Here is a 25286-nt window from a genome sequence, read left to right as displayed (position 1 = left end):
CCAAGAATCCTCCTCCAAATAAGCATGGATAAGAATGATTAATTTTAGGAAGGCGGTCATGCCCGAAGAGGGAAGGGAAGGAAGGATGATAGCACAGGGCTGTGACATTAGCCATATCCCTAAGGTTTTATTTCTTCAAAGAGAGAAAGAAAGAGAAATCTCAGTCAAAACATTCACATCTGTCAAATGGTGGTAGACTGACTGAAGTCTGTTACATTATTTGATACTTGTTTGACATATTTCATAATTTAAAAAATTTTTAAGTTTTTAAAATCAGCAGTGCTCCCTCGTTTGTCTGACGATAATCTCCTGTGAGGACGTCTTCCCTAGGGCTCCGGATCGGGCTGCGAGGCAGGCTTACACTCCCAGCGTTGTGTTTATGCTTCTCTTCGCATCCTGCTGGTACCTGGTGGACATTTGCCAGTTTCTCAAGTGAGTCTCCAAAGCATCAGCCACATAGTGAAGCCTGGGGCCACACGGTGGCCTTGGCGGGTGGCAGGTGCTGCCGGAGACCTGCAGAGATGGGATGAGGGAGTTGTGCAGAGCGGTTGGCGGAACCACAGCCAATGATGTGTTGAGGCTTGAAGACCTTGAGCTCCCACCTTTGAACCAAACCAAGGGGAGTGATGCTGGGGCTCCCAGGAAGGGGCGGTGGGCTTGTCTTCCAGCCGGAGGAGAGCCCAACCCTGTGGCCCCACAGGCCCTCTGGGAGCACCCTTCAGGGGAAACTGAAGGGGCTGAACTTGGTTCTTCAAAGAGATAAAGGACTTCCTGGACAGGCTGGAGGAACTAACACAAAACAAAGAAACACAGAGGGTACCTGATTTTGACGAAGTTGTGGGAACCAGGGTGCGAGAACAGGAGATGCAGGAACGTGGCAGAGGGGAGGAGGGCCCAGGAACCAATTCTGCGCCACTGGAGAATTTGGGAATCCGAGCAAGGTGAGCCAATCTGATGTGTTTGTTTGTTTATCCACTTAGCAAATGTTTCTGGAGCACCTGCTATGTGATCAGTGCGATGCTGGGTCCCGAGAACACAAAGATGAGCAAAATAAGCTGTTTTGTGGCTAAATAAGCTCATTTTATTTTATTAACTTTTTTACTTTTAATTTTTAAAAAATGTTCAGTGGGAGGGAGGCAATAGGCTTGTTTGTTCATTTACTGGCTGGTTGACTTAGTTTTCACTGGCGCTGTTAGGCACTGAACCTAGGCACGCGCTCTACCACTGAGCTGCACCCTTGGCCCCACCCCACTAAGCTTATTTTAGTCACGTAACTGAGGCCATTTGTCCACCCAGGGTCACAGATAAACGAGCCTGTGTGCAGCCCCCCCCCCACCCTGAACAACACAGCCCCGTGTCCTCCCTGATGACGGCCCAGCAGACACCTCCAACCCCCAAGTTCTCCTTTCTAGACTGGACACGTCACCCTCAGAGGAGAAGGCTGGCGGAGGCACTGGGGGCTGGCACTGGCCGGGAGACTGACCCGGTGACTGCCCCAGAAGAAGCCCGTCCATGCGGTTCCTGCACCAAAGAGTCTCAAATGCGTGAGGCCCAGGCTGGATCCTCTTCATTCTGAAAGGCTGGGGCGAACCGAGGTGGAAGAGGGGCCTAGCAGAGAGCCTCTCCGGCCGCGTGCCCACCACGCCTGGCCCGCACCTCCTCTGGGGAGCAGGGCTTCCTGCCCGAGGCACCCGGGGGCGGCCAGCTGGCGCCAGCTGCCCCACATCCCTGCCGGCGGGCTCTGCACCGTCCCCAGGCCCCCACCTCTGGCTTCTTCTTTCCGAGCCACGTTTGTACTCGTTTCTTATAATAGCATTATCGAGACGTAATTCACACACCAGACAATTCACTCCTTCTCCAGCTCAGTTTTATTCTGCTCTCATCCAGATTAATCTTAGGGAAGAGTGGGAGGGTGTCACTCATTCTGCACACTCCACGCCCACCCCTTGGCTTCCCAGGGACAGCCTGGCAGTCGTGGCTTTGATATTGGAAAGGCAGGAAGGAAGAGACGGAGAGCTTCTAGTATATAAGCCCGCCACACGTCCCAGGAGGGGGAGCAGAGGTGTCTGCCGCCCACACGGGTCTCTGCTGCTGCGCCGAGGGAACACGGGCTACCGCTGCCGGTGACAACCTGGAGGCCATGCCCAGAAAGTTCCTCCTGAGACCCAGGAGCTGGGAGCATCACTGAGGGGCCACCGAGGAGAGGGCCCCTGCCCCCAGCCCTGCCCTCTCAGGCTGCTGAGCTGACTCCGAGTCCCGATCTCCCTTCTGAATATTCCCCAGAAGCATCCTTGAGTGACCTCCCCGCCACCCGCAATCCTGTCCCCTGATGAGGTTCCAATTCCACAGATCTGAGGGGAGCCCCAGCACCTCGGCATTTACTCAGTGTCTGGTGATTCTGATAATCATCATAATTCTGTATTGATTCAGATGTCCATCATCATAAAAAAACAGTGTTACCAAGACAGAGGTCTCAAACTTGCGGGTGCGTCATGCTCAGAGTTGCCTGCAGGGCTGTTGTCTGTTCCACCTGCAGGGTCTCCGATTCCTCGGGCTGGGGCATAGCCTGAGAATTTGCATTTTGAACAAGCTCCCAGATTCTACCTGAAGGACCACACTTTGAGAACCACTGTGCTGAGAGGACTGGTATGCTTCTCCAGAAATCACCCAAATCTGAACAAGGAGGCGCTCCCTGCCCTAGCTCTTCACCCTGATCACTGTCGCCCTGGGAGTGAAAACCCCTGAGGCTCTGGCTTCATCCCAAAGCCATAGAGCCAGGATACCTGGGGCAAGGGCCAAGACATGCTATTTTTTTTTTAAGTCCCCCAGGCAGTTCCCATGTGTAACCAGAGTTAAGAACCATAGCCCTGAAGGGGACTTTGAAACTCAGCTAACATCCAGCTATTGTGAGAGCATAAAAGAAAGATGGGGAAAGAGTTGGAGGAAAAGGTGATGAGCGCCAGAGTGGGGCAATGAGCCCCAAAGGGTCTAGCAAGTGTGTCACCTTAGCCCAGGCCTGAAGCATCTCTTCAAGGAAGCACCAGCATTTTCTTCCTCACTCTAGGAAATTCGGAAGTGAGAGCAGGGTCTTTGCCAGCTCAGAGCCCTGATCCCCGAAGATTTCCCAAGTCTGAGGAGCCTCCTGGCCACACATAGGCTTCCACTTGGGGGCTGGAAAGTGGCCCCCAAGGGCGGTGCCTCAGGACCAGGGGGCCATCAGCAGGGTAGGTTGGAGCACGGCCACTTCCTCCCTGGGCCCGTTGCCCAGTGATGGAAGCCCAGGTGTGCTGGGTTCAAATAAAACCAGGGAGTGTAGAATAAGCCCGGAAACACAGCCTCGGGTCCTCACATCAGCTCCGTCACCAATCCTTTGCCGCTCAAGGCCAGGCAGCTTGCTACAGGTCAACCTTCTGGAATTGGCAGGAGAAGCGATGGTTCTAATTGTGTGCACAGCTGGACCAAAGATACATTTATCTGAAAGAAAAGCCTTTGAAACCCATTTATCACCAAAGTTACGGGAAAATCCCCATAGAATTCAAAGATACGTTCACATTTTAAGGGAGAGCTTTGATTTACCTCGGGTATTATCTGTGAGTCCACGGCTTCGTTATCTCTGTGGTCAGGGGTCAGACTTGGCTTCTGTTCCCAAGTCCCCTGGTGGGTGTTTGGTCCTGCAGGACACTCCCTGCTGGGGTCAGTACTCCAGGAGAATGAATATTCATAACTAAATGTTCCCTTATAATAAAAAAGTATTCTTAAAACCCAGATTAGAGAAGATAAAATTCAAGTCATTATCTCACTAGAATGTGCCAGAGGCCCCCTTGAACAGAGGGGAAAAAAATGCGTTTTATGCCTAGGATACTCTATTTTTAGAATTTTTAAACAAAAACAAATGCTGAGTGATTTACCTCATAGGTTTCCCCCAAGAAGGTGTACAAAATGCAACACTTAGAACTGAGGACCTTGAGAGATTCTGGGAGATTCTACCCATGGGACACTCAGATTTTTGACTTAATTACAAGACATCTGGGGTCATGTGCAATAACATTTTTGGAACATGAAGAGAATATGAGATGCCGTCATGAGGCTTGGAGACAGGAGGCTGGCGTTATGGTCCAGATCCAGGCAGGACCCCAGGTAATGCCTTTAAGTAAGTCACTTAATTTTTTGATGTCCTTTGTTTCCTTATATACCTGTAAGGAAATGGGTGGGGTTTTTTTCCCCTTATGCCCCAGAAGCTCAGATAACATTAAAAATTCTAAAAGCTTACGTGAAAGCTATGCAGTGCCTGAATGCTAATGTTGGGACGGGCTTGGCAAATGGAATCCCAAAAGGATGACACCATTAGCTTGGGTGTCTGCAAAGTCTTCTTAATTATACTGTCTGCTCCCCAGCCGGAAGACGCTTCGTAATTCTCACCATATGCTCCAGAGTCTGAGAACTTCCCCTTACTTCAATCATTCCCCTCCAAAGCCCCACCAAAGACCAGATCCCCAGCTGCTTCTCAGAAGGAGGTGATGCTGGATTGTCATCCAACAGATCTGGTTACCCATCAGGGTCCCAGGGATAAATTTCATAAGCCTTTTGCAAATCACATCCTTCCCCCCGATAATGAGCTGAATCTCTTGTCAAAAGAAAAAAAAAACTTTTATTTTTTCTATTGCATAAATAATGGTAAATTAGACTCTTTTTTTATACAGATTATATATTTACAGACAAGTTTGGTTAGAGAAAACATCTGGTAAATATGGCAGTCAGTTGTCCTTTATACACTAAGATAACATATTAATAATATGTACTTCATTGGATTGGTAAATCGCATGCCAAGTTAATTTATATTAATATTTACATTTTATATAAAGATTTTCTCTTGACTAATCTGCTGACTCTCTTATCATGTAATAGCAGAACTCATCAACTGAAACTGAATGGAAAAAAAAAAAAAAAGGAACGTGAATGAGGTAAATGGGAAGATTGTGACCCAGGACTTCAGTCTTGGTGGCCCATCCTGGACATGAGATCTGCCATGCGTTGGGTCATCCTACTTGAAACAGTCCTCAGCTGGGCTCCAGTTTGCAGCCATTTACCACTGTGCTTTGAGAAAAAAACTCATGTTTCACATCTAATGACCCCTGGGATCACCATGACCCCCCACCCCCACAGATGACAGCTTTCCAACCAGCTCCCTGGCCAGCTTTTCGGGGCTGATTTCCCTCCAAGGGCATTGCCTTTGGTTAGTCCTTGGAGAAGATAGCTTCTTCCTGGCATCAGGATTGGGGAAGAAAATCAAACCCCACTAAGAAGGCATTCAAGGACCCCTGATGCCTGCTTTCCAGGTTGGAAAGAAAGAATGTTCTTTGATTTTCCTTGGAGAGAGCTGAGAGACGGTAACTTGAGTAAATTTCCACCAGGAGCTGAGAGGGCCCTCTCCTGGCCAGTCTGGGTCTTTCCAGGCAAGAACGGCTGCATGCGCTTGCTATAAAAACAATGGAACCTCCATCCCCTTCGGGAAGAGAAAAAGGAGAAGAAAGGAGAGAAGCCTAGGATTTTAGGTTGTCACAGGGCAGGAGGGCCAGGGACTTCTGCGGATCCTGCAGCCTCCCTCTTCCTGCCCTGTGTCCCTCATCATGGCTGGACCACATCTAAAGCAGGCGCCTGTGCTCAGTATCACTCATCAGCCATCTAAAGGGCCATTGCAGGCGTCTGGTCTCCCCAGACTGTCAATCGAATCCCTGACAACCACCAGAGATCATGATTCTCTTCCTTCTGCAGTGTTACGAATAATTACAGCTACTATCACATCCACTGGAACTGCTGTCCAGCGGCTAGAAAAAAAGAAAAGGAAAGAAATGACTAGAAGTTGTGCTGTTTATTTAGTAACTTCTGGTTAGACCTTCTCAGATGGGGGAACGGCGTCTTTTCCCCTGGACTCTGGCTTTGTTTCGCCCTACTTCGGCATGAATTCTGACTCCCGCGGCCTGTGGTACAGTGATCACATCCCCTTCACTTTTACACTGGCTCGACGGGACGCAAAGCCCACCTCCGATGCTCCCTTGAATCAGCAAGCCCTTAGGGCGTAAACAAAACCCCTTGCCTGCAAGGCACACTCGACAGAAGCCGACTGGCATTGTTTCGTCTACAGCCAGCGGACGCCAAAAGGGATGCTTTATTACAACTGCCCCTTGTGACTTGTTTTAAAATAAGAAGCTGCCAGTCCCTGGTGCAATTCACAGGGGACACAGGGGCCCTCCCAAATGTAGGCATTCACTCTGATTCATTTCAGAGTCACGAAAGGAGGGCTCTTCTGGGCCATCTGGTTTACCTTTCCTCTTGCTTTAGAGATGAGAAACCTGGGAAAAGGAAGGGAAGTCACTCTGACATACCTGGCTGGTGGGGGTCCTGCCTCCCGTGCCCTTCCTCGCTCACAGCACTGCTTACATGTCCAGGTCTAAGCTCCTGTCTCCTAGCCTCAGTTCAACAGGTCTGAGCCCAGCCTGGGAAAGGCATTTTGGGCTTGGCAGATGTCAGCATCCCCCGAGGAAACGTGAGCCTCCTCTAGAAGTTCCCAGCATGCATCATGGGAACAGGCTGACGGGCAGCAGCCCCCTGGCCCTCCAGCCCCCGTGTGCTCCCAGAGTGGACCAGACATACAGGGAAGATGCTCAGAGGTCAGCCTCCACAGCCCTTTACAAACTCTCTTTCCCTCTCTCAGGCCCAGGGCTGGAGCAACATCACACTTGAATTTTGCATTCCCTGGAATATTCCTCCCTAATTATCCTGCTGCTCTACTCCCTGGGAAAATTCCAGCCTCTGCATCCATTTCATTTGGACAATAACGTCAGACAATGTGAGAAGCACCAGTTTGAAAGCCAACCCATCACACTCAAGGAAGGTATGCCCAGCACGGCGGGGTAGGAGTCGGGGGTGTGCTCAACGGATAAGCTTCCCAAAGGAGGAGCCGGGGCAGGACACGGGGCAACTTTTCTCAGGTCTCAGAAGTCTGCCTTTGTGGGGTTGGGAAAACCTGATTCTTTGTGACTATATTTCAAGCCAACTGAATCAATTTAATTTTGACTCCAGGACTTTGTGAGCATTGTTATCATGTCTCTTGAGACCTTATAAAAAGGGTCCCAAACGAATATTCAGGAGAAACGACAGTGGTTGACATGACCATGGACTTAGCATGAAGCATAGGCTATTAAGAGAAAGGCTTGGCTGGTTTGTGTGTTCTGACCTTTTCCCTCCAGACCAAGTGTCTATGACAAGGCCACATAACCAAGGACAGCCCCTGGAGTGACTTAGTCAAGGGAAGCTGAACAGGTCTGACATTCAACTTGTTGTGGAGACCAAGTCTGTCAGAGGCAGCCCAAATTCTCCTTTCTCTGCCATAGCCTTCAAGAATTCAAACTGAAAATCCTAGCTGGTGAATAATGTTTCTTTCCTGTTTCTGATAGATTTTTTTTTCCCCTTCTAGGGGAAGATGGCCATGGCGAGGCCATTAGGTTCTGGACTCTTAGCCCCGTGAGGATCACAGAGGCGCCCAACGAGAAATCTCTGATCTGTGGTCCTTTCAGACAGATGCTCTCCAGGGAAGGCCGCTCCGCCACCCTCCTGGTCACACAGCCAGCACGTGCCAGCGCCCAGGAGTTTAAACTCCGTCCGTCTGTATCGTCATGGCATGCTAGGAAAAGGGGCCCCTCTTCTTTGCAGTGGGGTTCCAGACCTTCTGTCTCTCTCAGGGGGACAGGATGAATAAAATGATCATGACAGGCTATTGGAAAAACAGTCAGTGCAGTAAAATGACCCAGTATGGTTTGAGACCTCCAGCTGGAAGGAGCAGGACTCAGCGGCTTCCGCAGGGATGGGAGGCAACAGCAGAGCGGAACAGGGCTTCCCAGCCACGTACGGCCACGCCAGCCAAGCCACGCAGCTGCGCCTGGCGGTCACACCTTAATTCTCTGGTCATGGCTTCATCTGGTCCCTGGGAGTCTGCTAGCTATGGGTTAAGAGCAAAACTCTCTTTGATTGATGACCTGAGCCTGGACTTAAGCCTAGAGACGGCATTTGGAATAAAAGATAAATTTCTCTCTCCCAGTTCTTAGATACATCACTTTGTGATTCCGTGGATGGGAGGTTGGGATGGGGCATTATTGTCAAAATGAGTTTGCCATCTTTCATTAGGTCCTTTTGGCTAGCCGCAGAGAGTGGACTATTTGTCATGTGAAAATTGAGACAGGAAGCAGGTATCAGGAAAGAAGGCCCGCCGTACACATCTTGTTCTCTGCAAATAAAACACCTAGAAACTTCTGAAACCACTGGGCTTGCTGAAGACCACATGTAAACCTCGGTTCACTTTAGTTCCCGTTTCTGGCTTGTGGTAGAGTGTCTCGACAGGCAAACAGATGCTTTTAAAGACTGAGGCTTAAAATATTTTTTGTCTTTCAGGTGGCATCTCTGCCTTTTTGCCCAGATTAAGGGGTCTTTGCTTGGGGCTCTGGGCAGAGGGGAGGGAACCTCCCGGCTCACAGGCAGCTCCTATTCTCCAGAGAAAATGGAGGGACAGGTTTAAACAGAAGAGGAAAAGACAGAGAAACCACTGGATCCTTTGAGGGTAATTTCTCCCACCAGTGGGACATGGATTCAGGAAGTCAGGATGCAATCAGGCAGAACCCGAGAGTTTGTTCTTTAAGGAAACATTCCCTATTTCTGTGTGCCTTGGCAAACTCAGGGTGGAATGCGAGGGTTGCCGTGGCAACACCTTTTTTTTTTTTTAAATTACAGATTGGTCGTGTGGGACCCACGCACATTCTGGAAGCCATGGGCTAATAGTTCCCATGCTGGGTCCCCTTTGGGGGCTCTGGGAGTGATGGGAGACCCCTTCTTTGGGGGCCAAGGGGATCGGGGTCCACATCCCTCGGCTCCCAAGCAAAATGTCTCCCTGGTCATCACTTTTGTGGTTGGAGGGGCAAGAACGAGCCAAGCTTGGTTCACCCACCAGTCACTCAGCCAGCCCATGACAGACTCCTGTCTATTCGCTGGGAGGACAAAGTGAGATTTGGGCTCCTCCTTCTCAGTTCCTGTGGAGGTCACCTCCGGCTGGGGCCACATGGCACACCTCGGAGGTGAGCACCAGGACCTTCCAGAGTCTTTATCCATGCGCATGGTAAGTCTGGGGGTTACTGGCGCGGGGGTGTGGAGTAGCACTGGTGTGGACAGGACTTGGGGTGGGGCCGTGGGAAGCCAGCATCTTAGGCCTTACAGAGAAGCCCGACACCGCTGACAGACCACCCAGGCAAAGCTGCCGGGGAGCAAGCTCTCAGCGCCCAGAGTCTACGGGCTGCCTCTCGCTCTGGGACGTCCCCACACCCCGAGCTCCCGGCGCCACACGTGAGGTTACCACGGTAGGAAGTTAACTCTGAACCCGTCACGGAGAATTCTATGGCTTCTTTCTCACCCTGTCTCCCGGGCAACACCTACAAAGAATGCCTTCTCCTAGTAGGATGAACTCACTTCCCCGTCCCTGGGGGAAAGGAAAGGGCCCTTTTTAGGGAGATGATGCTGAGGACTTGGTGGGGAACAGGCTGCTGGTGCCTCTCCAGAATGCCTTTCAATTCGCACCCTTGCAGAGGGGCTAATATCTCTTCCAGTGACGTCCAGCCCTCAAATCCTTCAGGGCCCCTGTTCTCCAGTGGGAGGCGGAAGAACTTGCAAAGCAGCCTTCGAAGAGGTACTCATTTTCCTGCCCAGAACTGCAATCCCCCTCAGAGGTCAGGATCCTTTAAGAACCATCCCTGGGGTCTCTATCCAGTCTGCTTGGGGTCCCTTCCCCCTCTCCCCAAGAGGACAGGGCCTGGTCGTTCATGGTGTCCCTCCCACCCAAGTGCAGTGGAAAGAGAGAGCAAACTGCTTCGGGCAGAAATGAAAGATGAAGTTGTCCTGTGTGTCCGTGTTCTGCACTTGGACCGTTCTCGTTCAGGAGCTGGGTCCTGAGGGGCGGTGGTGAGTCGGGTGCGGGGAGCGGGGGAGAGGCAGACGGGCAGAGCCTGGCAGGGCGGGCAGGAGGGGTGGGCAGGCTGTTGCCTTACGTGGCCTGGCTATGTCTTCCCAGGCATTTTCAGAGGGACTCTCCCCGCCCCTCCCCAAACCCCCACCCCGGGAGCTCGCACCTGCCCCTCCTCTGCACTATGGCTCAAACCCTAGTTTTACTTGTGCTCATTGTGAATATTTGCGTTGAGGAAGTTTCTAGAAGTGTTTGCAGAGGGGATGTGGAAGTAGACCCCCCCAAGCTGAGACCTTGGATGCTCCAAGGCTGAGAAGGCTAGAAGGCAGGGCAGGGAGGGAGGGGAGGCTTGAGGAGGGGTTCAGGGGTTCACACACTGCACCCCAAAGCGGCTGCCGTCAGAGAGGAAGGATTCCAGCCCCTCAGTACTGAACGGACAGGGACAAGAGAGAGGGGGAAAGCCTGGAGCTTTAGGATGCAGTGGAAAGAGGAGCCAGACAATCCATTATAGAAATAAAGACCTGAGCTTGGTGACACACAGAGGGAAATATTACAGCAAAAGGTTATCAGTGAATCAGACTACGCAAGCTTGCATTAACAGCCGTGGCTGACAGAGCATCGAGGAAAAGTCAGGGAATCAGAGACTTGAAGTGGTGTTGGCTTCGGTTCCCTTCCCCAACAGAAGTATTTTACCTGTCGAGTCAGCTAAGCTTATTCACATCTTTTTGTTTCCTCGTGAAAATGAGTCAGTTGCAGGATCCGACTGCCGGAAGATGTTATGTAAAATACAGCAGTCTGATCTTTCCATCTTTCCCGTGGGGACTGTGTTTCTCTTTCGATCTTGGGGAAGACTAACTAACAAAGCAAATGTTAAGATAAGAAAAAGGTATGATGCACAAGGACCTTGACTCACAGAGGTCTCCTGGCGTGGACATGAGTCTGGACTCCATTACTCTGGACCACAGGGGCGTGGCTTGCAACACCTCCTCACCATCAGCCCCAGTCCCTCCCCACCCCCAATCTACACCCAAAGGAGGCAGGGATGCGCGCCGGAGGACAAGCTTCTAACGGCAGTAAAGCGATTAGGGAAGATTGACGTCACATATGAAGAAGCCCAGAGTATACGTCAGTCTGCGTGTCTGTGTTATAGAGATGCCCACGGTTATACTTCTTTTTTGTCTAATGGCAGCAAGGCAGCAAAGCTGGGAGAAAGGCTCTCTGCAGATTCCAAAATGCTGGTGCGTGATGGGCTTGAGGAACAGAAAGCCAAGTGCCGACGGAAACCGAGAGCTCCCCAACTCTGCCAACAAGAGTCCTGTAGAAAAGGCAGTAAGAACGGAAGCGAAGGGGGCGCAACTTGCAAACCGCCAGGCGCTGCACCCCGTGCAATGGCTTTCCCCTCACGCCTTGGGGGGCTCCACTGGGTGGGGGAAGGAAGTCAGGGCGGGATGGAAAGCCCCCATTTCTGCAGCAACCCGGAAGTCAGCCTCTTGGAACTGAGGGTTGCCCTGGGGTGGGTGTGGGGGTGAAGGGGAGTCCCCAGTTGACTCCTGGGTTGAAAGAATGGGGCGTGGAGGCGGCTGTGTGTTCAGCCTCTCTCTTGCTCTCACACCACCGACCTGGATGGCCATTGGAGTTCCAAGATGGAAATGAAGTCTCTCTTTTGAGTTCCTACCGAGGGGTTGAAGCAGTCATCCGGAACTCCTGGCTATTTATTGCATTAGGAAACAAGACCATTAAAGCACTGAAGACAGCCCTTTTGTGTACCTGCCAAGGGGAGGAAGTGGGTTTGCAACAACACGGGTTGCACTGCAACCTCGGGTTCGCTGCCGCTGCCGCCGCCGCCGCCGCCGCCGCCTGCCGGTGCCGCGTCTGCACCGTCCGTGTCTGCTTTCGTGGAGGAAGAGTCTGCCCGCGGGGCAAGCACATGCGCGTGAGCCGGGAGCTCGGCTGCTGGGGGCGCGGCTGCTGGGGGCGCGGCTACTCCATGCCGCTCCGGAGGATCTGGTTGGCCGCAATCAGCATGACGCTTATGATGAAGGCCATGGCGAAGGCGCAGATCAGGCTCTTCCGGACGCAGGTCTGTCTGTTCTGCTTCTGGGAATGCACTGGAGGGGGGAGGGGGGAGGGGGGAGGAGGGCGGGGAGCAGAGGGCAAGGAGGCGTGGAAGGAGGGTGGACGTGGGGGAAGGGAGAAACAACACAGTAAAACAGGTTGCCCGTCTTCCTCAACAACACCCTCTTTAGGATGAAGGCTGGTCGCACAGCGGAAAGCATTTCTGGGACGGCTCTCGGAGGAGGCCCAACGCCATGTCTCCTGGCAAATGGTATGACATGCCAAAACTTCAATAACCCAAATCATGACACATGTGATGTCAGAGTGAGGTACGGACTTCCAGATGTAATAGAGTTGCGGTGATTTCTGAGCAAGAAGGTACATAACATCTCAGAGTGAGTCTCACCAAAGACACGATCCGGCCGTGGCCGTGGCCGTGGCCGTGGCCGTGCCTGGCTCCTGTTTCTGCAGCTGCTGTTACAGACAGAGCGAGGTTGGGGTGCTTCCCTGCCCATTCGTGCCGGGCTGGAGGCCACTTACCTTTCCTGGGTTTGTTCTTGGGTGACTCTGAGGGACTTCCGGCACTGGGGCAGAGCTGCACTGCCCGCAGCAGTGGTTTGAGTGCGGGGGCCCCTGAGCAAGCAGGAGCCTATCACCAACCAGGAGCTTATTAAAAATGCAGATTCTCAGGCCACCCCCTGCCCCCTGCAGATCTATCGAATCAGAGACTCTGGAGGTGGGGCCAGGGATCTTCCCTGTTTAACTGGTGCCTGCTGAAGTCTGAGACCTGGGGAACTGCACACGCTGTGGACAGGATCAGTGCCAAGCAGGGAGGCAAAAAATCCTCTCAGTCTTTCTGGAGGCAGGGTGTTTCTCCCCCCAGATCCTTGGGTCCTGGGGTCTGACCTTGGGTCCTGGGTGCTAGTCTCTTAATACTGTTGTTAGGTCAGGTCTTGTGTCATCATTTTTATAAGGCCCCCGAGAAACCCTTAGTCGGTCTTGATCAGAAGGCATTCACTAGTGGGTTACTAACAGGGAAATGGAAATCGCAAGAAAGAAAAGCTTCAATGAAGGAAGAACAGGTCTCTACTCCAAGCATAGTTTCCCACGCCAGCATCTCTTTCCCTTCTCTTTCCTCTTTTTAACTACACCTCCTCCCGTGTCCACCCTCGTCCTGCAGTGATCTCTACATACCGTTCACCGATTAGCTCAGGGGAGAAGTCTGCTCCTGGCCTGCAGCACTGGCACCGCCTGGGCGTCTGCCATCCATCAATGCGAATTCTCCAGCCCCATCACAGGACTGCTAACTCAAAACCTCTGGGCGTGGAGGGCAGGAATGTGCGTTTTAATAAGCTCTCCAGGTAATTAGGGAATCTGGGCTCCATTCCCAGAGCTTTTGATCCTGTAGGTTTCAATAGGGCCAAAAAATCTGATAGAGTTTGAGTTGTGGGGACAGAGGGGTGTGTGTGTGTGTGTGTTTGTGTACAGGAGTGTGTGTGTGTGTGTGTGTGTGTGTGTGTGTTAGCAGCAGGGGGCTGGAGGGTTTCAGGAAAACCCAATGCCAGGACAGAAGAACATTTTCAGATGACCTTCCATTTTGAAAAGGGGTCCTGCTAGACATTACACTCTACCTTTGCAGAGAACCACCAGCTGAGGGAAAGTGGTTTTTCTTTAGGCCAAATTAAGTGGGAAAAAAAAGAAAAAGAAAAGGAATGTAATTTCCCTTAAAATTGCTCTCTGCAGGAAAGAAGACTGGCAAAAAGGAAAAGGTCAAGGTAGGGTCCACATGCCTTTAAAGAACCTTGAAAGCGTTCAAGTCCTTCTCCCCCTGGAAACTTGGTGGCTCCTCCAAAGCCCTGGAAATAGTAGGGAAGAAACAGGAAGCTGGCAACGTTTGCAAAGGCAGACAAACTTCCCCTGAAGGCCTCTTGGGGGCCTGTCAAGGGGCCTTTAGAAATTACATCCAGCAGGAATGTAATCCAGCGAGCCACCGTTCCCAGAGCCCCCACGCCCCCGGCACAGCTCCGGGCTCCCTCCCCGGTACTCGGTGGTTATTTCTGCCTTAGTCTCTTAGGTCTCCTCTTGTTACCTTCAGTCCTTCTGGGTCCTTTGAGCCTCTGCTTCCCTGGGGTGATTGGAAGTATTTTTGGCTCCGTCCTCTATGTGCTCATCACGTCTGGGTCTTAGACTCTTACCCGTTCTTACCCGGAGGAAGCATTTCCTGGGTGCGGAGATGTGCCTGCCCCCAGGAGTGGGCAGATGCAAAAAAAGGCAGCAGCCCTCAGGAAGGAAAAGGGAGGCGGCATTTGGGGAGGAAAGGACGGGAAGGCAGAAGATTTGGATGTGGAAGCGGCGGATCTAACGGTTTCTGAGGACGAGCTAATTCATTCCGGGCTGCTCCTCAGCGGAAAGATGCTTCTGAAGGCAGACATCTACCTTTCTATCCTGAGGGCTGGCGAAGGCTTAGGGAAAAGAAAAAATGGTGCGATTGGGCTGAGGGAGACATTTTTTTTGCTGAAGCCCTTCTTTACTGAAGGACACTCGGAAGACAAGGTTACAGGCAACAGGATTATCCCCCTCCCCGGAGAGCAGCTGCACCTTTGATCTAAAAATCCTTCAAAGCAGTAGGAGGGGAGAGAGAAGGAGGGAGGAAGGGCCTGGAGGCCTAGCAGTTTGTACGTGAGGCCACACGAGTCCGGATCCAGACCGGAGTCCTGCCGGCAGAGTGAAGCTTCCAGCTCACTCCGGGGCTGCTCTGACACCCATCATCATCTGGGTCTGTGATTCAGACTCCACAAGGGTGAGAATTCATTCACACCCAGTTCTGATGTCACTGTAGGCTGTGTGGCAGAGTGAAACAGCAGTGACTTCCAGAGCCAGACCCAAATCTGAACCGTGACATTATCCCACATGCGAGCTGTGTGACCTTGGGCGAGCCAAGTTCCCTGGGCTTCAGTTTCCTCATCTATAAAATGGGGGTATTAAGGATTAAGAACATATGAAGGTACTGGAACATCGTCTGTGCCCAGTGAATGCTAATTCCCATCTGTAAACCTTGAACAAAACTCTGCTTTACTTACTGAGCACCCACCCCACTGGGCTAGGCATGTGTTCTGTGCTTTGTATACGTTCTTGCAGAATAGACAGTGAAGGTGTGCGGTCCTCATTTAGTAGGTCAGGGGCCTGAAACTCCAACAAGTGGAGTCCAAGCTCATTTTGGAAAATGGTGGAGGGGGATTTGAGCCCAGGTCTGAGTCTAATATCCAGGTCCAGAAGTTCTGCAGAGACTCTCCCTTCCTGATCCCCCGCTTAGCAATGGAAAGTTCAGCCATGGGAAGAGCCAAAGAAAACACACGTCACACACCTGGTGTGGCTGACAGAGCACGACCAGGCACTAATGACGTGTTTGTTGGTAATAATGGAATGCCTGCTTTGGCTGTCATATGTTCGCACTGCACTGTATCTTTGTGTATTTACTTGTTCTCGGTGTCTCCACCGGATTTCCTCAACAAGACAGTGGCCATCCCAGGATGACCTGTGCATTGGACATATGGCTTCTTCCTAACTGCCACTTAGGAAGAGCCCAGGGCACGTGACTGAACGTCTCTGAGCCTCAGTTTCTCTCTCTGTAAAAGGAGCTAATGACAATGGTTCTGCTAATCCCAAGAATTATTTCAAAGATCAATGGGTTAATAAAAAAGCAAAAGCTATGTCCAACTGTGAGTTGCTAGAGAAATGCAAGGTTTCCTTCTTATATCCCCTGAGGGCTGGAGAAAAGACTTGCTGGTTTTTCTCCTGTTCCCTGCTGCCTGTAGCACAGGGCTGATCCTATAGCAGGTGCTCCCCAAACTTTACTTTGGTCTCTTGCCTCATTAATTCATCCCGAACTGCAGAATGCTGTCATCACCCTAGACACATTAGAAGTCACTCCTCATTCCCGTCTCTCCCCAGCCCCTGGCAATCACTAAGCTACTTTCTGTCTCTACAGATTTGCCTATTCTGGGCTTTTCACATACATGGAATCATATACTATGTGACCTTTTGTGTCTGGCTTCTATAGTCTTCCCTGGGTTCATCCATGCTGTAGTGTGTATCAGTACTTCATTCCTTTTTGTGGCTGAATAGTATTCCATTGAATGGACGTACCACATCCTGTTTATCCATTCACCAGTTGATGGACATTTGGGTTGTATCTATTTTTTTGGCTATTATGAATAATGCTGCTGTGAATGTTTGTGTACAAGTGTTTACATGGAAATGTTTTCAGTTCTCTTGGGTAACAATCTAGGAGTCAAATTGCTGGGTCCTGTGGTAACTCTATGTTTAACTTTTTGAGGTACCTGTTCCATTTTAGATCTTACCAAACACTGAAAATGGCAAGAATATATCATGCTGCTGGCGATCTTTTCTATGTCTTTCTTCCCAGTAGATTTTGATCTCTCTTTCTACATAGTATTCGACACAGTAGGAGTCCAGAAAGTACAGGGGGATGAAATGTGAGTTAAGGGAGGTTGACACGGGCAGACATACAAGTGAGGTTTCCTGCTTTCTTGAAAGCTCGTTAGCGAGTCGGTACGCCGACAGACTCCTGGCTGCTGTGACAGGACCTGGGTTTGTCAGTTTTAGTGACAGACTGTTCCTTCCTCCTCTTATTTTAACAGAGACTCACACTGCTCTGCTTGGGAAATGTCAGGCCATGGCTCTTGAATTCTCTCCTGGAGACAGGAGTATACATGGATTTTGCCACTGACCAACTGGGTGACCCTGGATAGAATGGGTTCATAATCCTTCTGGCTTCAGTCCTCAGAGGCAGTGGCTCCCAAAGAAGGCAAATCAGAATCATACCAGTTCTGATTAATTGCCCCAGCAGAGACCGAGGTCAGTGATGTTTCTGGCAGGGAGTTTGGAGCTCAGCAAATGTTAGAACAATATAAAACCCAGCTCAGGTGATTTTCACAATAATCCAGATCTACCAGGTCTGGGGGCTATTAGAGTTCTGTGATTTCCAGGTCTAACATTATTGTATGAAATTGGATATTTCCATAGCCTAAAATGGAACTAATGAAGAGCTTGTGAAAGAGATTTTTCTACACATCAGTGATAACAAAAACATCCGGGCACCCATGTAAGAACTGGTGGGTGTGGCCTCTCAGGGAAGAGAGCTGTGTGTTTTATGATGCTTTTGTTAAGAGGAAGACGGGCCACCTCTACCTGTATGGGTGTGAGCTGGTCCCTTCTCCACCATAAAACTGTTTCTAGATGTCTGACAGCTGTGACTGGACTTGAGGCTCCCACCAGGACCCTTGGTGTGGCGTGGCCAGCTGTTATTTTGACTTTTCCAGCCATCCTTCCCCCTGCTTGTAAGGAAATTCATCTTTCAGTTTGGGACTCTTGCCTCTCCACCTCGTGGAACTCTCAATCCAGGGCCTCACCTTTCCCACCGTAAGGAATCAGATTGACCAGGTGGCGTGGCAGCCCGTGCTCTTGGCTTGGTCCGGGGGTAGGCACGCGGGCCAAGCAGAGTCAGTTGGAGCCCCTTCTTGGAACAGAGAGAGCTGAATCTTGAGAGAAATTCAACCTTGGGAGAGAGAGCCTGACCAAGGATAAAGCCAACCGAGAGGAAAGGACAGAGAGAGTGAGAGAGAGAGAAAGGCGAGGGCAGGGAAAGAATGCTGCCTGAGCTCTTTGGGTCCAGGTCAGCCAGAGTTCATCCCTTTGGCCTCCCCTATTATTTGAGCCAATGCTTTTTAGTTTAAGGGGATTGAACTTCTATTACTTGAAACCAAAAGAATCTTGACCAATGCTTTCGGGAACTCCAATGTTGGCAAGGACTTGACTTTAGGAATTAATTTGTCAAGAGGATGGTTCAAACCCTGTACATTTGATCTCTGCCCCATCTTTCAAAGATGTGGGCAAAGATTCACACATGCTCCTCAATATCTCCAGGTAAAAATTACACTAAAAAGAGAGCTGGGACCGGGGACCGGCTAGTTTTATCTGTTTGTTTTGAGTACTTACTAATGTGTTAAGCATTGTACTAAATATTCTCCCGTGTTACCCCATTTAATCCTCATAACAACCATAGGAAGTAGGTCATGATACGATTCCTATTTCACAGATGAAGAAAATTAGGCTCTTAGTATTTATTTATGAGCCTTACTCAAGTGACCTATACACGGTGAGGCAGGATTTTAAGTCAGACTCGTTCAGAGTTCAAAGCTGGAAATCTTAACCATCATGTCTATTTATCAAAGATAGCTCTCCTGGTCTCTATCTCATATCTCAGAATCTCCTCCTTCCTCTCTCACGGCTCCTGAAAACTTTCCTACAGGTTTGTTGTGAAGGGTCTCCAACTAGAATAGGAAAATCCTTTTTAGGCTCAAGCCCCAACTTTCTTTGAAAACTGTCTCCTGTCCCAACACCAGCCTGGACCTCACTTACACTTTAACCTCCAACATCCACCCGAGGAGAACAGGTTTTATTTCAGGAAAAGTCACAGCACCAGGCAAGCTGGGAGCAGATGGTACAGATGACACATCACGCCCTTTTCAGTTGGATGGACATGAAATGCCCAAGGTGCATGGCCAGGTCTCTCCATCCAGGTGTGCATCTGACATCCCGACAGAAACACTGCGACTTCCGCAGGGGCATCTGGGCTGGAGACCTTGGACATGGCTTCAAAGTTCTTTCTGACCTTCCAAGGAGCCCAGAAATGTTTGAATCCAGGTATGGCCATAGTTGTCCCATCTTGGCATTGGACAGATGAAAACATACAGCTCAGGGGTTTTTAAAATAAGTTACCCAGGGTCCTATAGCTAGTCTACCCAGGGCAGGAAACAGAAGCCACACGTCTGCACAGTGATGCTTCGGGGGCCACTCGGTCGGGGTCACCCCCCTGACACGTGTTTCTCTCGTCCGTCACACTGAGGTGCTGAATGGCAGGGAGCAGCTCCGCTGTGTCTTTCACAGCAGCCGTTTACTCTCCAGTTGATGGGTTTTGCTTCATCTCCCTCTCCCGTGCATGTTGTCAGAATGTCTACGAGAACCCGACAGCTGGTGTTCCATTTAGGGACAGCACTTGGGGGATGTGTCTTGAAAGGGCTCGCACACAGATCTTGCTGCACTCAGCGTCCAAATAGAATATGATTTCATTGGCGATGGAAAGGAAAAGGAGCAAGGACGATGAAAATCTGTTCTGTGAAGAGTCTCTGAAATGCCAGAGCCCCAGGGAAATGACCCAAGGCCAGGCAGGAAGAGCCAGAACAGGGTTTGGTCAGGTGGACCCGGGTTCAGATCCTTACTCGCTATTTGACTTTGGGTAGATTACTCCACCTTGCTGAGCCTCAGTTTCCTCATCTGTCCCACAGGGGCCACAGAACTGACCCCTCAGGCTGTGCCAACAGGTCAGCCCCACGTATTAACACAGGACCGGCGCTCGGCAGGCTTGACGGATGGCTCTCCCTCCATCCCTCCCCGCCTGGACTCAGTACGCACTGAGCAGGGATCCTGCTGGAAGCCAGCACTACCGAACTGAACACGGAACAACCGATCATAAGAACACTTAATAAGAATCGGGTGATAGGGCAAATGGATGATTCAGCCACAAGACCGCTCCGTATAGGTCAGCGACTGGAACCAAATGATAAAATATGAAACTTGTCTCTCAGTGTCACCGAGCTTCTGTTCTCCAAAACCAAAGTATCTGGTGGTTACGGATGGTCGAACCAAGACATCTTACAACTCTCCTATTTAGCACGGCGGGGAGTGGGCGCCGTGTGTGGTCACACCGCCTTATTGCTAACTCATTTTGGCAGGTGCTGACCTACTTATTTCCCCAAATAATTAGAACACAAATATTTACCACGCATCAGTACATCAGGCATCATTTATCTTAGTAAAGGAGATCAAAACTGTCTGAGGGGTTGGGAGAGTCTGGAAGTCCTACTTTTAGCCAAATATTCTAATTATTTTGGGGATGTATAGACTGCCGGCTAGTGGATGATGCCAGAGGGCCCCTGCGTTCAGTGGGGTCAGGTGACCTCTTGCCGGGAGCACCCAGCACAGGGGGTGACACCCAGTCAAGTGCCCGACACAGTCTGATGACTTCCTACCTGGAAACCAGGCTGTGAAGGAAGGAAAGTCCCTGTCAGAGCCCCTGAGTTAGATTCTTCTATTCTTCCAGCTGCTTTCGAAGGGGTGTCTGCAGACACTTTCTTTTGGTGCTTTAGGAAAATGGGTTCTACACGTAGTGTGAGCTCTGGGTTCAGGGTTTCCTGAAGAAGCCAGGGAAACTTCCCTTATATGTAACTTGTAATTTCATTCTGTCTCCTCTTGCCCTTTCCTTGGGAGAAGACGGGAAAAAGCAATGCTCACCTAAGGTCACAGAGCCCCACCTACCACACAGATAAGGCACGCTGGACTGTGTGAGGGGCTCCGTGTGTGTGTGTGTGTGTTGATCTAAAAATCAAAAATCAAGGCAAAACAAAAACTAAAAAGAAGACAAAAAAACCCCAAAGCTCTCCCATCAGGGGCACCACACCCTTTGCACTGTTCTTTTTTCCTTCTCTGTTCTTTTTCCTTCCGTTCATGTGGAAGCAATAATCAATACTTCCTGACCGAATGGACGGAATCTGAACACCTGTGTGAGAGCAGCAGACCCAAGTCTTACAAAAGTGAAAAACACCATCACTGACATAAAATGATGCTGACGGCACCTGGAAGCCCTCCGGGTAATTTCTAGCTGCCTCTAAGGACTCACACAGGATGCCCCCCGCTGCGTTACCCAGCCCCTCTCCCACTCCAGAATCGCAGCCCAGAAGCTCCGACTTTGCTGAGCTCAAAGCCACGTGACGTGGTCTTCTTTAAATCTGACTCTGCTACAAAATGCCTATTTCGTTGTCTGTCTCCTCCTTCCTTGCTCAGAGACACATGTGCCCTTTCACCTTTCTAAGGCAAAGTCTTTCTGCATCTTTAGGTTTTTTATTGCTCGTCGATTCCCTCCTCTGACACCAAATAGAGCGGGATTTCCAAGCCCCACGGGTCACCTGGCTCTGTGCGCGAGCTAGTCAGCATGGGCGCGTATGTGCTGCAGCAGAGCTCCAAGGAGGGCAGAGGAAGAGCTTCCTGAGCGGGGGTGGGAAGCAAGAGTGCAGGGGGCTGAGCGGGGCTCTGGAGTCGGGGGGAACATCCCACGTGGCTCCCTGCCCTCTCATCCGTCATTTGGGGTTGCGGAGAAGAAAAGAGTTCCACTGCTAAAGAGAGAAAGAAAGGAGATCACCTTGTCCCTTTAGAGTTAGGTGCCGGATTTATCAGGACGTGGGATGGTGGCAGCTGGCAGGTGGGAGGGGGATTCTGAGATGTCAGTGGCGGAGGGGCCGAAGGGGCTGGACAGGGCGGGTGTGCAGCCTGGGCCAAGGGCCAGAGCAGACAGGAAGCAGTCGACCACTCGGGGACAGGGAGACCCAAAGAACTGGAGGTTGAGAAGATTTAGGAAGCGCAAGCCGTTCACCTGTGAGGTGAGACTGTGGGGTAAGCAGGGCGAGGCTCAAACTGCCAGCAGGTCCCTGCTTGTGGGCAGCAGGCATGGGGGAGAGACGGAGGGGAGGAGGCCGTGGTCACCACAAGGTCTCTTGGTCCCAGGGCACCAGGGCGAATTCTGTGCCTGTGCATCCCTCTCTTCCCAGACACCTGTGCCCAAAGTACCATCAGGGAGGCCCTTTCCTGAATCTGGAGACAGCTGCAGGCTTTAAATACATGCACTGGTGACTCTGCTCATAGCTGAGATTGGAAAGATCTCACATCTCAACACAAACCAGTGAGCCTGTGTTTGCAGCCAAAAAGCGCCAGCATATTTTAAAAGCCCTCTCAGACATAAAAATTCGTAAAAAGGATTATGTAATCCAAGTCAAAGAGGTCATTCAAGAAAGCAATGTGCTAATTACAAGTAATGTTTCTTTTATTAAATAAGATCCTGGATTGTGAAGCATTTAGCACAGCACTTGGCCCTGATGGAGTGCCCGCAAATGGTAGCCGTGGCCAGTGCTGTGCCGACTGGTCATTAAGACAGACCGGGAAGACTTCTCCTTGAAACCCCTTTGTCAGCTATTTATTTCATTAATATATAAGCTTTTGAGTCATAAAAAGACAGAGCTTAGAGGTCCTGTTACTCTCCAGTGCAGGCTGACCTTTCTCAAATTATTAAGACTTGTGATGTTTCTCTGAACAAAACACCAATCCATAAACAAAGGCTCTTACCGAAAATGTAAGGCCCAGACTCTTCCCGCCCATTTCAAGAGCGTGGCTGACAGCAGGGGGGCTAGAGCCCCAAACACGTCTACTGTTTGAGCACAGAGTCTGCCAGCTGAGAACAAGAGAGAATGGGGAGGCCAGGCCTGCTGTTTTCCCAAATTTTAGTCCAATCCCTGCCCTCCTCACCCCTACTGGTCCTCCCAATCCCCTGCCTGCCTGGCTGTCAATGGCATTGGCTGTGATCCCCCTGCCCTTGTGTGGTCTCTGTGGCTGCGACTCCAAATACAGTCATTGATGCTATGGCCCAGGTCCCAAGTAGGGAGACCAAGGCACCTTCTGGACCACAACTGAGTTTTGTTCGCCATACACAGCACTTTTGAAGATTTTCAGTGTGGACGCCTTTACAAGGAGGCCTTGCTGTCAAGTTTACCTCAATCCTCCCTACGCCCTATTTCCCTGACTTGAGTTAATTTTGTCACCTCGCCTAGAAGCCATCACCTGTCCCCTGTAGCGGTTTCGCCCGGACAGGGCCTGGAGGAGCCCGGGTCTGGATGTGCTGCTGTGGCCACCAAACTAGCTCCGCCCATGTCATCTGCCTGTCATGAGGCTCGGCAGGCCCTAACACAGCAGCTCCGAGACCAGGGAACCAAATTCCATTCTGGCGTCTGTGTAACCGCTGACCGTCTGTACCTACTGACCTGTTTAAATGTTCAGAAAAAAAAGTAGAAAAAAAAATAGTTGACCTTTTTAAGAAGTCTCAACCTTCAATAAGTTTAAAAAAATTGCTGGTAGCCTGCTATAATGTTTTTAAAATTTTTAAAAAAATTCTGTACATCAGAGCTGTTCCAGAAGCTCGGATTTTGAAAGGTGGAAAGAGGGATTAAATTATTTAGCTTCCCTGGAACTCTCTACTGATTAGGGGGCAAGGTTGGCTGGTTTTATTTTTTCCTTAAGTTTTCTTTCGTGAGCCCAAGAAAAATGACCTCTCCTGGGTCTCTTTTTTGGCCTCAGAAGATTCTTATTTCTTCTGTAACTACTTGGTTGAGTTCATGAGAGTTTTTTCATGAGCAGGCCGTTTTTTCTTTTTTTTTTTTTCCGTCCCATGTGTTCAGAGAGCATAGCATAGAAGTAATCCATTTCTAAGGACCTTGTGAAGTAGGTGCAGTTATCCTGCTGTGTAGAGGTGTGGAGACACACTCAGAGAAACTACACCCCTTGTCCAAGGTCACACAGTAGCCACTGGACTTGATCCAGGTTTGTGGGCAGCTGAAACAGTCTTCAGGCACCACCCCACGCAGCCCCCACTAAATAAAGGCCAATATCACAGAGCCACACGTCAAATCACAGACCTTGGAGTCACAAGGAAGGGTCAATGGAGGTCTTGCAAAGATGCAGAGTTTGGGGAAAGAAATAGGAAGAAAAAAAAAAAGAGAAATGTACTGCATCTTTGCAACAAGGATCCTTTAACCTCAGTCCTCAATGTGTGGCTTCCGTCCAAGGCCCCTTCAGCCCAGGAGACTGTAAACACGTTTTCAAACAGAGGACATGGAGGCGCTGGGTACCTACCGCCCTCGAACTCCGTCTGGCAGTTCCCCGCAGTCTCGTTCAGGCTCTCTTCCTCATTGACAATGATGTTCTCGATGTCCTTCATCGTCAAGTGGTCCCGGAAGGCGTGATAGAGGACGTGCTTCAGCTCCTCCAGGGTTATCCTCTGCATGTCGAACTGGGGAGAGAGAGAGGCATGAGAGCGTCTGGGGCACGTGGTGGGGGGAACTCAGCGTGGGGCGTGACCAGCAAGCCCAAACCCTCCTCTATGGAAACACGTCCCTGCTTTTCAAGACATCAGATGAGCAGTTTTCCACCATGTTCAGCTCCAAGCATACTTGTGAACCTGCAGGGACTTACTGGGAATTGAGCGAGAGCAACTTTTCCCCTTCAGTTGAGATTCTTGGAGGGAAAAAAAAAAATTGCCACCTGCTAGTTTGGTTTCTCACTCACCCAGCCATCTGCTCCCACACCTCCACACCTCATGTACTTTGGAGCGGTGTCGCACCCCAGACAATGCAAATGTCTCTAGAAAGTTTTAAATCTTCCAAGAAGCCAGCAGTTCTCATCTGGCTCTAAGTGTGCACCTTGTTCGAACAAGACAAAACGCGCGCTCAGAGCCGTGTTTATGAGGAAGAGCAGCTGAAGACAAGGTGGAGCGTTTCCAGTTGTGCTCTCCCCCTGCGAGTGAGAGGATATATTTTTTCCACAATTTCTATCAGATTTGGTCATATCACTTTCTTGGCCAATGAGTAGAAGTCACAGAGGCCACATCCAATTAAAAGCTTTAGAGGGGAGGGTATAGCTCAAGCAGCAGAGCACATACTTAGCATGTATGAGGTCTTGGGTTCAAGCCCCAGAACCTCCTCTACAAAAATCAATAGATAAACCTAATTACCTACTCCTACCAACATACGCACATAGCACTTTAAGAGCCATTGTCTGGTTCTATCCTGCATCCTTTTCCCTCTGCTGTGATGCAATGAGAAATGCTAACTCACCCTTCAGAGAGGCTTTCCCTTCTGTCTGGGTCCCAGAATGAGGCTCTAGTGGAGAAGATCTCCCATAAAGGAAAAGTCACATGAGTAACAAATGCCCTTTCTTGTTATTAGCCTCAGAGATGTTGGGCTTCCTTGCTGCCGTAATATAACTCGATTTAAGTCAACAACACAGAAATCAGGACATAAAAATGAAAAGCTACCATAACAAAATTCTAAAATATGGTGTATGGGTTCCAGGGCCAGGCAGCGGGAAATAAGAAAACCGTTATTGGAGGCTGGACAGACAACAATCCATGTCATGCAGCAGCGAAACAGTTGATAAAACTGTTGCCTGTTATTGCTCGGAGGGTAGATACATACTGAATGAGTTTGTGGCTTTTGGTAAAAAGCTGGAGACACAGAATGCTCTGGTTGTTAACTGGTTGTATCTGACAGGA

The 25286-nt window shown here is 50.3% G+C and overlaps 1 protein-coding gene across 3 annotated transcripts in view; it reads right to left on the bottom strand.

Annotated features, from left to right (window-relative positions):
- Positions 1 to 11865: 11865 nt before the first annotated feature.
- Positions 11866 to 25286, bottom strand: part of CALN1 (calneuron 1) — a 325396-nt gene continuing 311975 nt past the window's right edge. For all 3 annotated transcript variants that reach the window (XM_064478594.1, XM_064478593.1, XM_064478592.1), the window contains exons 5-6: positions 23870 to 24026; positions 11866 to 12108 (exon numbers count right to left, since the gene is read on the bottom strand). In XM_064478594.1, the coding sequence (XP_064334664.1) occupies positions 11981 to 12108; positions 23870 to 24026 (285 nt within the window). In that variant the 3' untranslated portion in view covers positions 11866 to 11980. The remainder of the gene's footprint in view (positions 12109 to 23869; positions 24027 to 25286) is intronic.

This window comes from Camelus dromedarius, chromosome 24 (genome assembly GCF_036321535.1).
Source record: "Camelus dromedarius isolate mCamDro1 chromosome 24, mCamDro1.pat, whole genome shotgun sequence".
Classification (NCBI taxonomy): domain Eukaryota; kingdom Metazoa; phylum Chordata; class Mammalia; order Artiodactyla; family Camelidae; genus Camelus; species Camelus dromedarius.
The sequence above is the reverse complement of the archived record's forward strand: the minus strand, read 5'-3'. Positions and strand labels throughout refer to the sequence as shown.